General features: G+C 35.5%; 2 protein-coding genes across 11 annotated transcripts in view; both read right to left on the minus strand.

The window, feature by feature from the left end:
- Positions 1–2,221: 2,221 nt before the first annotated feature.
- LOC113511460 (uncharacterized) lies at positions 2,222–8,129 on the minus strand. Its single transcript, XM_052894358.1, has 6 exons — positions 7,527–8,129; positions 6,456–6,626; positions 5,436–5,570; positions 4,808–4,999; positions 2,975–3,108; positions 2,222–2,569 (listed from the first exon to the last, which is right to left on the minus strand). The coding sequence occupies exons 1-6, from the start codon at positions 7,674–7,676 to the stop codon at positions 2,296–2,298; spliced, it is 1,056 nt and encodes a 351-aa protein (XP_052750318.1). The 5' UTR covers positions 7,677–8,129; the 3' UTR covers positions 2,222–2,295.
- Positions 8,130–10,964: 2,835 nt separating this feature from the next.
- LOC113509955 (protein sprint) overlaps positions 10,965–17,598 on the minus strand; it is a 365,904-nt gene continuing 359,270 nt past the window's right edge. For all 10 annotated transcript variants that reach the window (XM_052894346.1, XM_052894340.1, XM_052894344.1 and 7 more), the window contains 3 exons: positions 17,273–17,500; positions 15,988–16,207; positions 10,965–13,181 (listed from right to left, as the gene is read on the minus strand). In XM_052894346.1, the coding sequence (XP_052750306.1) occupies positions 13,048–13,181; positions 15,988–16,207; positions 17,273–17,500 (582 nt within the window). In that variant the 3' untranslated portion in view covers positions 10,965–13,047. The remainder of the gene's footprint in view (positions 13,182–15,987; positions 16,208–17,272; positions 17,501–17,598) is intronic.

Genomic DNA, 17,598 nt, shown 5'->3' on the forward strand with positions numbered 1-17,598 from the left:
TTGTTAGATTACATTAAATACATAAACTAATTTCTATTGGTGATAGTTACCATTTTCCATCAGGTGAGCCGTCAGCTTGTTTCCCATTCCAAGTTGCATAAAAAACATAGGTCTGAGTTTTTGGGTGGCGAACTCGTGACTGTGTTGCCGTGTGGTCCTGGTATAGAATAGGCCACCTCTTTCTTTCCCGTGGGTTTGAGAGGAGATTTAAGAAACTTAATGGTCGAGGGATAGGCGGCATTGTTCCTCTTAAACATCACCAAATATCAACTGCGGTTGCCAATTCGTTTGCGAAGTGTGGTAACTATTGGCAAAACCCCCGTTATGGGGGAGGCCTATATTTAGCAGAGGACAGTTGCTAGCTGATATGATGATGAACTCGTCACCCTCGGAAGGTGAGGCAAAGTATTTAACTGCTACATCACAAAACTCAATAAGGCAAATTCAAAGAAGTGTTTTGGAAGACATACCTTAATTTAAAATATCAAAGAAATTTGAGTGTATAACGCGTAAATGACAGCAAATGATAATATAAGTACCCAATATGGTTTCACCAGATAAATAATATATGAAGTAAAAAATAATATTATGAAGAAATATATAATTTCCATTTAATTTTCCTGAACATTTTGTTTGGTATTGTTTGTAAACATTTTTTGTTCATATAAGTGTCTTGTTGACACCCGAGTGTTTTTTTTTGTGTTTGGCATAAAAAAGTAATAAAGATTGTATCAAACATAAAAAAAAATCGAAATGAGAACCTCCACATACTATAATAATAAAGCTCATTTATTTCTTTTTCTCTTTTTTTTCACAATGTCTATATGTTTATAGATTCATTACGTTTCCTTTTTATGTATCTTAAATGATTCTTACTTTAGAATAGCTCGACTAGTTTCGGTTATCAATTCGTGATTCTTAGTCATGAGCTACTGTGAATTGAGCGCGAGCTGTTGAGCTAAGCGAGCCGAAAAGACGGCATTCGGAACTCTTGAAGATTACAAAACTTTTAATAATATGATTTTATCACTATTTAGGTCCCTTTTCACATTATAATTATATCAACTATTTTGAAGAAAATATAATTTACATCTGTCTCTGTCTCTCTGTCTCTGTCTCTCTGTCTCTCTGTCTCTCTGTCTCTCTGTCTCTCTCTGTCTCTCTGTCTCTGTCTCTGTCTCTCTGTCTCTCTGTCTCTCTGTCTCTCTGTCTCTCTGTCTCTCTGTCTCTCTGTCTCTCTGTCTCTCTGTCTCTCTGTCTCTCTGTCTCTCTCTCTCTCTGTCTCTCTGTCTCTCTGTCTCTCTGTCTCTCTGTCTCTCTGTCTCTCTGTCTCTGTGTCTCTCTGTCTCTCTGTCTCTCTGTGTCTGTCTCTCTGTCTCTCTGTCTCTCTGTCTCTCTGTCTCTCTGTCTCTCTGTCTCTCTGTCTCTCTGTCTCTCTGTCTCTCTGTCTCTCTGTCTCTCTGTCTCTCTGTCTCTCTGTCTCTCTGTCTCTCTGTCTCTCTGTCTCTCTGTCTCTCTGTCTCTCTGTCTCTCTGTCTCTCTGTCTCTCTGTCTCTCTGTCTCTCTGTCTCTCTGTCTCTCTGTCTCTCTGTCTCTCTGTCTCTCTGTCTCTCTCTCTCTCTGTCTCTCTCTCTCTCTGTCTCTCTGTCTCTCTGTCTCTCTGTCTCTCTGTCTCTCTCTCTCTCTGTCTCTCTGTCTCTCTCTCTCTCTGTCTCTCTCTCTCTCTGTCTCTCTGTCTCTCTGTCTCTCTGTCTCTCTGTCTCTCTGTCTGTCTCTCTCTCTGTCTCTCTGTCTCTCTGTCTCTCTGTCTCTCTGTCTCTCTGTCTCTCTGTCTCTCTGTCTCTCTGTCTCTCTGTCTCTCTGTCTCTCTGTCTCTCTGTCTCTCTGTCTCTCTGTCTCTCTGTCTCTCTCTCTCTCTGTCTCTCTGTCTCTCTGTCTGTCTCTGTCTGTCTCTCTGTCTCTCTGTCTCTCTCTGTCTCTCTCTGTCTCTCTCTGTCTCTCTCTGTCTCTCTCTGTCTCTCTCTGTCTCTCTCTGTCTCTCTCTGTCTCTCTCTGTCTCTCTCTGTCTCTCTCTGTCTCTCTCTGTCTCTCTCTGTCTCTCTCTGTCTCTCTCTGTCTCTCTCTGTCTCTCTCTGTCTCTCTCTGTCTCTCTCTGTCTCTCTCTGTCTCTCTGTCTCTCTCTGTCTCTCTCTGTCTCTCTCTGTCTCTCTCTGTCTCTCTCTGTCTCTCTCTGTCTCTCTGTCTCTCTGTCATTTAATTTAAATTTAAACGTGTATAGTAGTATTTCTTTAACTTTTAAGTAAGCACTTCAACTTCGTTTACATCTATTTTAGCTTGCAACCTTTTATTTCTCTCAATATATGGATCAAAGATACTACATATAGGTTTGTCAGATCCAATTTGAGTATATTCCGTTTTGTACGCATCTTGTATTGTTGTCTGTTCATGTTGTACTCTGGTTGGCAATTTGGCAATGCGTCTTTTATAGTAAGTTCGGACTTGCTCATCCAAGTTTTCGATGTTCAATGACTGCGGGACATAGTTGTCACGAACTTCAGTTCGGAATGTTCTGGAATTAAATAAAATCTATTATAGATTAATACAACAATATCTATATATTTTAGATACAAGATGTATATACTGGTGCAATAACGAATATCTTAAAAATCTGTTATCCAAGGAATAATATTGGATTGACTTTTAACGTATTCGAAAATAGGTATTCGACTAATATGGGCGATGTCGAAATAGGTAATGACCTTTTTTCGTCTTCAATGTCCAGAGGAACTCAAATACATAAAACAATTGATTCGGTATCGGTTCGATTTATATATATTGTAATCTGAAATATATAGATATTCCTATATATTATACCCCTAGTCGTAAGGTTATTTTTTGCATTATACAACCATAAAAATAAGAAGGAAGTTTGTCTCTCCAAATGCACTGTCAATCAGTGATTTGGTGTTATTACCTTGGAACCCATTCTAGTTGATTGTGTGTTCGTATTTCGCTGAAGTCTTCTTTGAATTTCTCTCTGTCGTACATGGACTTTGGTCTTCGAAGTGGTAATCGCCAGTCTTCGATTTTAGGTTTAGGAGTTCTAGTCTGTTAATAAAGAAAAAGGTTTTTTAATTACTATAACATTTTAATAAATAATAAAATAAACATTAAAAATCGTTTATTAACAATGAAAAAATTTTAATGTACCAAATAATTTTGTTTATAGTTACCAATCAGATTTAGTGTCAGCAACTTTAATTACTCTAAATTCTCATGTCTGCAATTATGGTCAATTAAAAAAATATGTCTGAACATACTTAAATTTAGAATTAGGTTCAGATAAATGTTTCTTTTTTTATAAGTGATAATGAAATAGTAACCCCGCTTATGCTATCGGTAGACGTTGGCGTAGCACCAGTAAGGGATGACAGGTGACGATGAAAGCAGGTCAGTTAGCCCATCGTGATGAATTTTATAGAATTAACCACGATGGTTTCCAAGAGGAACCGCATGGAAATCGATCTGATATGGTGTATTGCTAACAATGAGGCACTTAGATTTCATTACTAACAATCCCCTTTCCTCCTAGATAGTGTTTGATCAGCAGTCGAGTGTATCATCGGAAATTTGGTGACGAATCGTTTAATTTGGGAACACCAAAGGCCGGCAGCACACCTGCAATGCCGTTGGTGTTGTGGGTGATCATTTGTGGCGATGGTCATTTACCATCAGGTGAGCCGCATGCTCGTTTGCCCCCTGTGTTGTAAAAAAAAAACATTTTCAGCAAGCTGTCAGAAGGAAATAGTTAATTCATATTTGATTCAATTCGTATTCTCGAGTTATTTAATGTGACTAATAACAAACTAAGTTGTACTTCTTAATTTCTACTTTATTGAATCTCATGTAAACTCATAACTTACTAGATATCCTTCGAATATTTAGTTTGAATTTTATCTAATTGTGATTTTTTCCTTGTAATTTTTCTTTCTGCAAAGTTTACTGCCATAATCTTTTAATGGAACAATCATCATCATCGTCATCATATCAGCCATTAACTGTCCATTACTGAACAATGGCCTTCCCCATAGACGGCCCATTGGAGTTTACCATTCTTTGGACTGAGGTTTGGCAACCGTAGTTATACTTTGGTGTTATTTTAACAGGTACGCTGCTGCTCATCTCTCGACCATTAAAAATCCCTTAGTCGCCCTTTTACAACATTAATGGGAAAAAAAAGGATGGCTCATTCTATTCCGGTAGCACACAGCGGTGGAAACAATAAGTAGAATTAATCTATTTTTATTTATTTATTCTTTATTGCACAATAAAATTTTGTATAAATGGCGAGCTTAATGCCATATGGCATTCTCTACCAGCTAACCATTGGGTAAAAACAAAAAGCGTATGAAGGGCAGATGTGGTGAAAAATATGTGACAATTATAGTAACACATTAAGGCAATACACAATATAAATATAATATACACATAAGAAATGCACATATAATATATATATATATATATATATATATATATATATATATATATATATATATATATATATATATACACACACATTACTTTTAATATATATGGATAAACTAATACATATGAAATATATACATATATATACATAAAGTAAAACAACGATAAGCATTATGAGATATAATAACAATTGAGTAACCTGTAACTGGAGCTAGTTTTTTTGACTCGACAAATAATTAAAGTCTTATTTTAAAAATATCCTTACTTGATGCTCTGCGTAGATCTACAGGGATTTTTTAAAGGAAAAACAAAATTTGCTTACCCAAGTAGTATCACCTAGAGTGTAATAAGTCACGACGTCTTTCGAGGCGGACAGTCTGCTAAGCTGATCAGCAGTATAGGGTCTATGATGCAACCTGCTCGTAGTTAGATATGGATCGAGGTATTTCTCGTAACCATCATGTGTTGTGTCCAACGGTTCTAACTCTTTATGCCAACTGGGCTCTGGCATTAACTAAAAGAGTTGTTTGAATTGGAACTATTGTTTACAGTCTCAAAATATATTTTTTTAGTTAGTTTACATAATGCTTGTTACCTTTCTAATAGTAACAACAAATTTTAAATCGGATCGGTAGTGCCGGACCCCGAACATCCAAACTCACAAATTTAACTCTTTATAATATTATAGATTTGGCTACTTGCTGATCATTTCTTACAAGTTAAATATCATATTACCATGCTAGACATACAGGTTTCGTGAAGAATTCCCTTAGACGCTTCTTATTTGTTGGGATAAAAGCAATTTTAACATATTGCAGATATTCCTTCTGTCCCATCACAGGTTCTAATGATTTGATTTTATTGAAAAAAGAATTACTTACTAGAATTCTTTTACATATTTTTTTATACCACTGGGGTTATAATTCTTAAATTCCATATTTAAATCTTACCGCTTCGGGCATGCAAGCTGGATGCTTATATTGATCTTTATCAGTTATCAGCCTTGGTGCAATTTTCGGCAGCGTATATGATCTTCTCATTTCTGTAGTTGCATGAGCTGATCGTAATGGTGGTCTGTCTTCGATCTGAGATGAAATTTATTAACAGGTTTTATTAAACTGATCCCCCTAAAGAATTTGATTTTTATATAATATGTACATTATTGTTTTTTAATTTTGTTGTTAAAAATTTTGTAAGTACACATTCTTTTATAACAACTGGCGTGAATTTACTGGGTACAGAGGAATAACACCTGAGTCCTCAGGAATGGCAACGCATGGGGGGTGTCATGGGCGAAACAGTATACTCTGTTATGTCCATCATACTGCTCATGTCTATAGGCGACGGTTACCACTTTCCATCAGGCGGACCGTCAGCTTGTTTGCCATTCTAAGTTGTATAAAAAAAATCTTAAGTTAATCCTATTGATTACTTATTAGTTCATACGCAGGTCTATTTCTACTAGTAAATTCAAAAATTCAATGAAAAATAATTGCTAATAGGTAATTGCATTATTATTAGTATTCGGATAATTTTCTTAATTTTTTTGACGACTTTTTCTAAACAAGAATAACAAACTTTTAAATTAGCTGGGGTTCTACGTTATGCTCTAAGGTGTACATTTTTTGTCTTCTTTCAAGACAGAAAATCCTTATATCTACGGTGTCCAAGATATTTTAAAGATTAGACGGTTTAACGTGATTTTGTAGACTTATTATAACTATCTTTTATTGTGGTACCAAGTGATAATTTTTGTTTGTATTAATTATATTAAGAGTATAACACTTTAATAACATTTACAGTATATGTTTGAACATTAATATATAACAAGTGTTACAAATAAATCACCGAAATATTCCTTTAATTTGGCTGATGCAATATTTGTTTGTATTTGCATTATTTGTTTAATCCAGATAACAAATGAAAATGTCGTATTTATTTGGAACAGTAGTAAAGTAAAATATACTTACCTTTCTGGATAGTGGATAAATATATTCATTCTCTATGCAAGACGTGTGTTTGTTGAACCTGACTGATTCTGGTTCTTTGTGTTGATAATCTTTAGATGTTTGTGATTTCGTATACCCCTTAGTGATATTGTAGTTACGAAAATATTCTTTTATTTCTTCGATTGGTTCCCGCTGTTTTAAATAAATTGGTTAGCATTTAGAATGAGCATAGTCTACAATATAAGGTACTTTTAGACTTTAGATGTATTCCTAATACATAAAAACAAAATAAGTAATAGTTCTTTTCTCTGTTCTGAGATACTTTAATATACATAAAAATATACAATGACAATTGAACAATGCAAGTGAAATACAGTAAAATAAATTACAGATTAAAGTATATATAGTAAATAAAGGTGCAAAAGGCGGTCTTATCACTAGGGAAATCTCTTACAGACAACCTTTCGTTAAAGAACAGATAGAATAAATAGAAATAATCTTCATTTACATTGATGAGATTTTTTTTATGATTGATAATGAAATGGTAACCAGTGGATTTCGGAAGTACAAGAATCAATGGAAAAGATCACTTCTAAATTATGTATCAAGATGAAATATACACCAAATTTGAAGTTATACCTTCAGGAGTACAACTGTGAGAACTGCGTCCAATTTGGTGCAGTGGTTTTTGCGGATCCCGGAACAAACATGCATACTGACCAAACAAATTTTCAAAAAAATTATTGTTTTGACCTTATTAAGACTCCTCCCATTAAATTTTCTTAAATATCTCCCATGTACAGACATCGTCTAGTCACAATTTTGTCATATTAGTAAGACAATGACAAGACAAGACTTAAACCAAATTTTAAAATTATCCAATTTAATGCAGGTGTCTTTGCGGGATGCCGGAACAAACGTGCATACTGACCAACAAAATTTCTAAAAATTATTGTTTTAGACCTTAAGAGTCCTCCTATTAAATTTTCTTAAACATCTCCCATGTTTATACATAGATATTATTTTATATTGTTTATATAACCTCTAGTTACAATTTTATTATATTAGTAAGATATATATATATCTACTTACACCAAATTTTAAAATTTCTGGCTGTACTTTCCATTGGTGTGCTGTAGTTTCTCTGGACTCCTCGGTGTTCGGAAACTTCTTTACTGGATAATTTATATGCAGTGTATCCCAATAAGGTATTGGTAATTTCTTTTGGTAATCAGCTTGCATTTTTATATGTATACAGGTTCCTTTATAAATGCGATGAGCAAATAAGTATATATGTACATAATAATATGTATTATTTAATTAGATATTTCGTCCTGGTAAATATAAATAGTGGAACAGATTAACGCATTGTGTAAATAACCATTAAACTTTGGTTAAATGATGCAATTGTTTTTTTGTTTTACGTAACAGACCACGCGGGTTTACAATGACCCGTCTGTAATTGTTTACTCGTCCTAGTTACAGTTTGATCAATATGACGGCTGATATTGATATGTTTTTAGTCTTTTAATAATAGATTGTTTAATTTATATATTGCAGATGCTTTATTCATTACTCAGACAGCCATTATTATACAATACTATTTAATCAACCAATCCGTGTCCACCTCTAGTGATGTCCCGTATACACTAGTGATGTGATCTTATAACAGAGATTATTAGAATTTAGGAGAGAGAAGACAAGTCTGCGCGTTCACCGCAAAAAAGATGCCGTTTGTCGTATCTCCTCACTTTCAGGGCACTTCCCTCGATAATAAGTCGAGTCTGGGGATTTTTGGCGTCGATATATAAAACTAGACGTCACTACGTCTAGTTTTGCGGTCATCTGGAGGAAAAAGCTAAGATAGCTTCCAAAAAGTTGAAGGTGCTCAATAGGGTGAGACGGTATTTCACGCCGGAACACCGCCTACAACTGTATAAAGCTCAAGTAATGCCACACATGCAATACTGTTCTCACCTGTGGGCAGGAGCGCCACAGTACCAACTCCTTCCGTTAGACCGCATTCAAAGTCGGGCAGCTCGAATTGTTGACGATTGGCGTCTTACTGTCCGGCTCGACCCACTGAAACTGCGTAGAGATGTTGCATCTCTATGCATCTTCTACCGAATTTATCACGGGGAGTGCTCTGAAGAATTGTTCGGATTGATACCTGCTGCTAATTTTCACCATTGTACAACCCGCCATAAACTAAAATTTCATTCTAACCATCTGGACGAGTGGCGGTCCTCCACCGTGCGTTTTTCAAGACACTTTCTCCCACGCACAACCACTCTTTGGAATCAATTTCCAGCAGCAGTATTTCCGAACCGATACGACAACATAACCTTCAAGAAAAGAGCATATTCCTTTTTAAAAGGCCGGCAGCACACCTGCAATGCCGTAGGTGTTGTGGGTGACCATGGGCGGCGGTAGTCACTTACCATCAGGTGAGCCGCATGCTCGTTTGCCCCCTGTGTTGTAAAAAAAAAAGAGAGAATTAACAGTATGGAGTTTAGCGGCCCCCATTGTTGATAGTATAGCCTATACGATCGATTTTCACTAAATCCTCTCAGGAAATCATCGTTGTTAATACCTGGAGAACTCGTCTCAATGAGCCGACTGACTAGCTTCATGTTTGTTATCCCGTCAGCGTTTACCAATAGCGCAGGCAGGTTTACTATTTATAAATGAAGATTACTTAATATTTAAAATTTTATTAGTAGTATGCTGCTTAGTAGTTTGTATTCACACAAATTTATTATTTATATTGTTAAACTTTTTGAAAAAAGCAACAGCCGAGTTTCTTGGCAGTTCGCCTTGGCTGAAATTGCGTTCCGAATGGGCGGTAATGGAAAAATGACTATTCAAAAATGCTTAAATCTAAGTTCATTTGAATATCTTTCTATTCCATTTATATGATAAAAATTTGCATACTTTTCTTAACCCACACACACAAAGTATGTATATAGTATTGTAGCTCCTAAACGAATGTACCAATTATAATGCGGACTTTTGTTTAAAAGCTAACGTGTAGTTTTTAGCTACAATTAACGAAGATCTGTTTAGGCGTTTTGGGGATAACTTAAAATTTTTAATTTTATTTAATTCATCCTCACCTATCACAGCTCAGTGCTACTCTGCCGGCGTATACCGTAAGCGCAGGCGGGATTACCATTTCATTATCACCCATTAAAGACTACGTCGTAACTTTTAATACTCTGGTTTCTTAAATTTTCATAACGTGTTCACAAGTATAGACATGTTTCTATTTTCTAATGTAATAATTTACGAGTAATTCGTAACCTTCAACAAAAGAGCATATTCCTTTTTAGAAGGCGCCGGCCTTTTAAAAAGCACACCTGCAATGCCGTTGGTGTTGTGGGTGATCATGGGCGGCGGTGGTCACTTACCATCAGGTGAGCAGCATGCTCGTTTGCCCCCTGTGTTGTAAAAAAAAATTAGGGCGAGAAAGCTAGACTAGTTTCGGGAACATTCGGGACCCTTAATCGTGAGTGGCTGTGACGGGAGCGTAAGCGTAACTGCGCGCCTTGCCCTGCTGAGCGCGGCATTCGGTATCAGGCATTGGCGGTGCAGTCACAGTTAAGAAATCTTAGGTAATTATATGAATTTAATCTAATCTAAGGTATGAATGTTATGGTTTTACTTTGAAATGCACATTAGTTTTTTTTTTTTTTAATTTATTTATTTTAGACTTCAGCTTATGCTTCAGCCGTAGTTTTTTTATTTCATTTTTAGTGTAGCTGTATCAGTCGTTAACCACTGCTGAACATGGCCTCTCTCATAAGGGGGGTTTGCCAGTAGTTGCCACATCTGGCAGGCGGGTTGGCAACCACAGTTTGGTTTTTGGTGATATATGAAGAGGGCCGCTGCTGCCCATCTCTCCACCATAAGCTCCCTTAATCGCCTTTTACGACATCTACGAGAAAGGAAGTGGTGGCCTATTCTATGCCAGGAACTACGTCTTTTCAGTGCAGAATAAGGCTTATTTATTTAGAATTATATCAGTCTTAATGAACTGTATGAATGAGAAAACATGAGATAGAATGTTCTCTTTTTTTATTTCAACTTAGAATGGCAAACAAGCTGACGGCCCACCTAATGGAAAGTGGTAACCGTCGCCTATAGACATGAGCAGTACCATAGACATAACAGGGTATACTGTTTCGCCCGTGATAATCCCCAAGCGTTGCCATTCCTGAGGACTCAGATGTATATGATATATGATAAGAAGCAGCAATATTGTTTCACAATTGTCCACAATGTACTTTGTAATAATTACCTTTTAGCAGATTAAAGGGTGGTTTCTTTCCTACTCCCAGTAACATATAAAATATTTTATATATTTTTTTTATATAATAAAATTAATTTAATAATGCCCCTATATTTCTATGTCCTTACAGAACATTATTATATTTCTTATAAGATAATTATAAGAATTACATACTACAGTTGTATATATATTTTGTAATAATCCAATAAAAAGGTATAAGGTAATAGATTTAAAATACATTTTAGATTTGGTAAAAATTCCTTTACTTTTCACAAATGACTGAAAATGTTATCAAAACACAATATACGTGTTATATAACTAACTTTAAAATACAAGACTGTAATAAATACAAACGGTATGCTCACCGCTGCTCGTGTTTAGTCTACCTTTGTAACACCACAAACTAGACTCAAAATAGTATTCAGTTACATTATTACCACTGAATTATCTGTGGTATTTTAAATTAATTTTAATCTCATGGAATACCTGTGTTATTTAAAATAAATTGTAATTATGTGGTAATCTCATGAATGATAATCTTGAAAAAAATTCTGTAGTATTTTAAATGACTGTTGATCACATTTTTTTTATTTTTGTGGCATTTTAATTTATACCACGGCATCTTCATTTGTGACATATCAATTTTGTTCAAATAAATATGAATAATTAATGTAAGTTGTAATACTGCTTTATTAAATTTAAATGCCACACAGATATCCCACGTTGACGCTGGTTTAGTGGTAGTTAAGGTAGAACTAAACAGTATTTGTTAAGAATAGTGAATAAATATCAGCTGTTTTCGTTGTATAAAAATAACAATAAGTTGAAATTGTTTAATTTTTTTATTAATCTCTCTATGTAAATAAAATAATTAAAAACTAGCGGTGTAATGAAAACAAAATATTGGTCATATTTTGTTTTTCTTCTTGTTTTCCTCTTCATTCCAAGTTATAAACTGCTTAGCCTTAAATATGTGTGTTAATTATAGGTTAAGCCAGCTTTAGATGTTACTTTTGTATTAAAATTATTGCATAAAAATACACTTTTTTTATTTAGTAGGCTGCAATTTATTCATTACTCTCTTTATCTTTCACGGTTTATATTTCTCTTATGATTAAATATAAATAAATTATATTAACGCCTTTGAAACGTATCTACGAATATACAAAATCAATACAAATCCTTACATTACTAATACAAATTACATCACAGTTCATAAACAAGTTAGTATTAAAAAGTCTAAATACCAATACTTTAAAAGTTAAAACAAAACAGCAGAGAATATTTTGGGAAAATATTAAAATTAGGAAAAAAATATATATAACAATTTAGTTAGCGAGTCCTGTGCACGTCGAATTTAGGAACATTTAAATAAACACTTGAAGAAACTACCTTTGTAAGATAGTTGGATAAGTGTTACTCCGTTGACTACATAATATGGAACAATAAAAATCGGTAAGTTGTAAATCTTCCATTTAGCGTATAAGAATCACACAAAATCGAATTAAAACCACACGTCATACAAAATGTACAATATCAGTGTCAGTAGACACTTGAAGCGTTCAGTCAGGTTATACAAAATTACTTACTAATTATTGAGTAAAAAAGCTACGTAGTAATATGTCAGACATTAGTGACATTTTAAAAATCCTACCTATTTAGCGATGTACTTATAGGTAATGTAAGCTTATGAGAACAATAGCATATTTAATTAATTGGGTAATATCTTAGAAAATATCACTTTATTATTGTTTGTGTGATAAAAATATAAGCTATATATGTACGTTATAATCCAATAACATTCATGCTGATATACAGAATTTAAGAAAATCACTCCATTTCTTAGAAGTAATGGTTTAATTTGTAATACTGTTTATTTTTCTTAATTGGTCGAATTTGGAATCAATGTTTATTATTTAGAACACTTGCACTATTTCACAGGTACTTCCTGTATTTTACCAATTGTACTTCTATGAAAGAGTGTAATTAAAACTATGTTTTTCAGTGTTGTTTTATATGTATGTTTCTAAAATACACTTTCGAGACAGTATTTGTCGCTTGTATTTCCAATGTCATTATTTTGCTATTAAAATTAAATAATTTTCCATTTGTTTAGTTTTTTTTCCAGTGATGGTATTCCGTGCCCACTTCTATTTCTGCTGTTACAGAATTTGTAGTGATATTCCAAAACGTGTAAATTACATTACAACACTGAATGCAATTCGACAACCTTTTGTAAAGTTTCGTTATAGTAAAAAATTAGGTTTTTGTAAACTTTTAAAGAGATTTTGCCTACTTAATGATTATTGAGATTTTTTTTGTTTAAGGATAGGAGAGCAGCGCTTGTTGGGGCCATGCGATTTTGGCATCTATTCTCTTGTATGCTAGTATGAAATTATGTCCAATTTTCTCCGACATCACTTCTTGCGGACAGTCATTTTCGTTCAACATGGTTTCTGTAACAATTAAAATAAAGTAAGTAATATACGTTTTCATACAAGTAGATAATAATAATAATTCTAAACTATAAAGTATAAATATCAAAATTAAAAGAAAAAAAATCCTAATTGTTATCATTCTGGTATTACCTTTAGTCTAAGATCCCACTGTTTATTTAGCTATATATTATATGTCGATCAAATGCAATACTAATGATTTTAGAATTAACAAAGTATTTGTATGCACATCCATTGTCTATGATTTGAAGGCAGAGAGATAACAAGAAAATCGATTACGGAGTGCCAAAAGCTTTGTTTCTGCATCAGTAACTTTATCCAATTTCTAAACTCGCCTTATATATGTCACCGAAAGATTGTAAATACCGTTAGATAACAATCTATCTCGCGAGATTGTTAACTGTCGAAAGATTGTGAACCGTTGCATACTGTTTACAATTTGACGCATTATTTTTCGGTACAGTTCCGGAGATTCTTAGCTCCTTTGTCAGATAGAACAAGGTAATTTAATTATTATTGCTACGGCCTTGTTCCTTGTTATATTATAATTAATAAATTAAACATTAAAATGATTATTTTTTCTATGTTTAAATCTTTCTTTGACTTCTCTATGTTTTTATTGTTTACGACGTAGACGTAAGTAATATCGTCACCGATACTGTAACTATATATTGGACTAGCGGCCTGTCCCGGCTTCGCACGGGTGGATATTTTGACAACATTTTAAAAAGTGATTATTGTGACATAACAATAACAGTTGGACATATAGTATCGCAAAGTTTTTTGTAGTTATTGATATTTTCTTCAATATTGTAGAACATACTTTTGTTCTATCACCAATAGTTTCCGCAGTTTTTTGAGTTTATCCATTACAAATATACATACACACAAAAATACAAATCTTTCCTCTTTATAATACGAATATTAGTGTAGATTTCTAAGGATAACGATATTATCGCCCGTTTCGACATAGCTCATATAGGTCGAATATGTGTTTTAATTTCAATCGGGTTTTTATTTCAATATTACACTCGTATATGGAATAACAGATATTTCATAGTATTAGCCAATATATAGTTATTATAACTATAATATATAGATATTGCTATATATTACTCAAAGTTTATTAATCCAAGTCCATTATTCCATATTACGAGTATTATTTGCTATGTTACCGAATATTAATCGGGAGACGATAATCGTTAAATAACTGGTATATTATCTATTCTATGTTTACTTAATAAATAAATAGGTAATAGAGGCGCCGTTCACGAGTCGTTCTAGTTCTGGATTAATTGGTTGTAATAAATTATCTATATTTGCTTAGAAACTGGACGGTACTGGCGCGTAAGAAGTTCAGACGGAATTAATTTATATTTACGGATTAATTTTATGTTACTGTAATTTTTTCTCTCTCTCTATTCGTATATATGGAATATTTCACTGTAGCAATAAAGTAAGAGTACAATATGTTACCATTTTCAAGATATAGTAAAAGTCACTCTGTATGACAAGCAATGTTACGTTGACCATACGGTCTCGCTTGGAATCCGTCGTGATCAATTTTTGAGGACTTTGTTACGATGAGCTACCTGGACTCAATCGCCGTCCGTCCATCTTTAACGAATGCCTTATCAGGGTACACCGATAGCGCAGGCGGGGTTACCATTTTTGTTTTTTTTTTTTATGAAATATATTCGTAGAATGGCAAACAAGTAGAACTGTCAACCTGATGGGAAGTAGCATGATAGCATTAAATATATTACGACATGCCCGACCCTCACACATTGCTATTCTTAAGGCCTATTATTAATTACCCTATAATTTTATTGTCCTTATACCATCCTTCAAAACGAAACATACTTTAAATTAAATATAATAGAATTTTCTTCGTGCCTCAGATCAAACTGTTTATAATTAGTTCTCTCCATCCAAAGGTTGGCTGGAAGAGATCGCTTTTAGCGATAAGGTCGCCCATTGTTTTCTCATTGTGATAATTTATTTAATTGTTTATATTTATAATAAGTTTACTATTGTAATCTTTTGGAGGAAACATTAAAGAGTATCTGCCTATTTATTTATACTTTTGCACACATTAGCAAATGTCTACAGGGCGGACTTAATGCCTGATGGCATTCTCTACCAGTCAACCGTTACGCTAAACAGAGAGAGTAAATGGCGGTGCATAGATTAATAAAAAATGTAAATCTATCTACTTTTCATTACTTCACCGCAGAAACATATGCGGACGATTTTATTAGTGTTCGTGTGGTACTTAATTCGCATATGGGGTCAACTAAGCTGTTGCACGTCGACCCATCGGGATCTTTTGTGCTTCCCCCTGCCTTATACCATCATTTCATAGATCCTTTGTGTTACCTTGACGATATCCCGCGGTTTAAGATATCTGTAGTCCCCTGGCTATGGATAAGCCGTTCCCAGTAGCCTCATGCGCATGCTCGCTAACGAATCACAGTTGCACATCAAGTGTTCCATGGATTCCGATTTCTCCCCGCACAGTCTGCACAGTGTGTCCGAAGATAGACCCATCTTGAGTATATATATGCCTTATTGGCATATGTCCAGTTAAGGCACCCACAATGAGTGTTGTCTGTTGTCTCAGGAATGGCATCGCATGGGGGGTATCATGGGCGAAACAGTATACTCTGTTATGTCCATGGTACTGCTCATGTCTATAGGCGACGGTTACCACTTTCCATCAGGTGAGCCGTCAGTTTGTTTGCCATTCTAAGTTGTATAAAAAAAAAAAAAGATGAGTTTGTCCCATGCTTGGTGCGGTACTCACCGTGTCCGTCGTGGAGCGCGAAGAGCGCGTAGTCCTGCGGGTTGGTGATGGCGGCGGCGTGCGCGAGCGCGCGGCACAGGTCGCGCGCGCGCGCGCCGGGCCGGCACGGCAGCGCCACGCGCCGGATGGAGCCGCGGCACTCGTCGGGCAGCGCCACGCGCACCACCGCGCCGCCCGCGCCGCCGCCCGCCGCGCACGCCTCCACCGAGCCGCGCAACCACTATCCACCATCGAACGGTATATTAGTAAACAATCTACGTAGTTTCTCTAGTTCCAAATCGCTGTCGCGTCGGGCTCCGGTCGTCTTCAACTCGGGAGCCCGGGGACCCGACATATGCGCCTCGAGGTACGTCGTGAGGTTTTAGTGGGTAAAAATCCCACACACCCCCTCTGCCTTCCCTCCGGCAGTTGGGAAGGTCATTGGAAGATTTCCTCACGTTAAAAAAAAAGGTCCAAATCGGTGTATAGTATCCAAAAATATTACTGATTATTTGATTAACTTTTTTTTTGTTTAACTCCACTACCATTAGTATGTGTGTGACTGCTAACACTCGAAGATTGATCACTTATGTTAACAAAATAATTCTAATGGAAAAACCAGTTATATGGACTTCCGCAAGATAACACCTAGTTCAGTAAAATTTTTTGAAAAATATTACTCGCTCCCACTTGACATAATGATCTACTCTAAGAAAACTGGCATTTGAGGGCAGAAAAGGATTGTTAGTAATGGAGACTGAGAATCCTATTGCTAGCACAATACCCAACCAGGTCGACCTCCTCGCGGTTCTCCCTGGAAACTATCATGGTTAATTCCTGATGAAATCATCATGATGGGCTAACTGGCCTGTTTTTATTCTCATCTATCACCCTTCACTGGTGCTTCGCCAGCGTATCACGTTAGCGCAGGCGGGGTTACCATAGCATTTTCATCCTTCAAAAAAAAAACTGGCATTTGAACACAAATTGTGCACATATTTATTATAAAAATGACTTTCCGCTTAAACTAAATTTTCCTGATTACTCTGTTTGAGTCATAGATTACTATTTGATCTTCTATTACAGTTAATTGTTTTATACTTTATGTATTTATTTATTATACATGTATACAATATGTAATAAATATACATATTATATATATATATAAATTTAATTATTTAATATATTATGTGTACGTTTATAGTACGATAGGCCCGATTCATTTAGGTAAGGTAAAAGACCAGAAGCATTTTAAAAATTACAAATTTATAAGAAATATTACGGAAGCGGTAGACAGGCAACTCACAGGCATGGTGGTGTCGGGCGCCGGTTGCGGCGCAAACTTCTTAAGCACTGCGACGGCGGAAAAGAGCGTGGTGAGGTAGTATCCGCCCTCGCCGGCGAGCACGGCGGCCGGCAGCAGCCTGGACATCAACTCTGCTTCCAGCTCGGCGCATATAAATCGGCAGCGCGCCAATGTCCACGCCAACACTGGTAGTAGGTCGTCCGCGCCCACTGCACGGTCGCCGCGAATCTGCGCCCACGATAGTCCTCAAGAGTTACGACACATCCCAAAATATGACGAGGGGGAGGCTCACATCTTTTGTAGATATATTACATTTGAATTTAGAA

The sequence above is a fragment of the Galleria mellonella genome, unplaced genomic scaffold (genome assembly GCF_026898425.1).
Source record: "Galleria mellonella isolate WM207_F2 unplaced genomic scaffold, CSIRO_AGI_GalMel_v1 utg21, whole genome shotgun sequence".
Classification (NCBI taxonomy): Eukaryota; Metazoa; Arthropoda; class Insecta; order Lepidoptera; family Pyralidae; genus Galleria; species Galleria mellonella.

Bases quoted from the DNA above. Each gene is read 5' to 3' on its own strand.
- LOC113511460 (XM_052894358.1), bottom strand. From the start codon at position 7,676: ATGCAAGCTGATTACCAAAAGAAATTACCAATACCTTATTGGGATACA. The intron at 5,000-5,435 runs GTAAGATTTAAA...CAACTCTTTTAG, and splicing joins CAGCTTGCATGCCCGAAGCG to TTAATGCCAGAGCCCAGTTG. The intron at 3,109-4,807 runs GTAAGCAAATTT...CTTTATTAACAG, and splicing joins CTCTAGGTGATACTACTTGG to ACTAGAACTCCTAAACCTAA.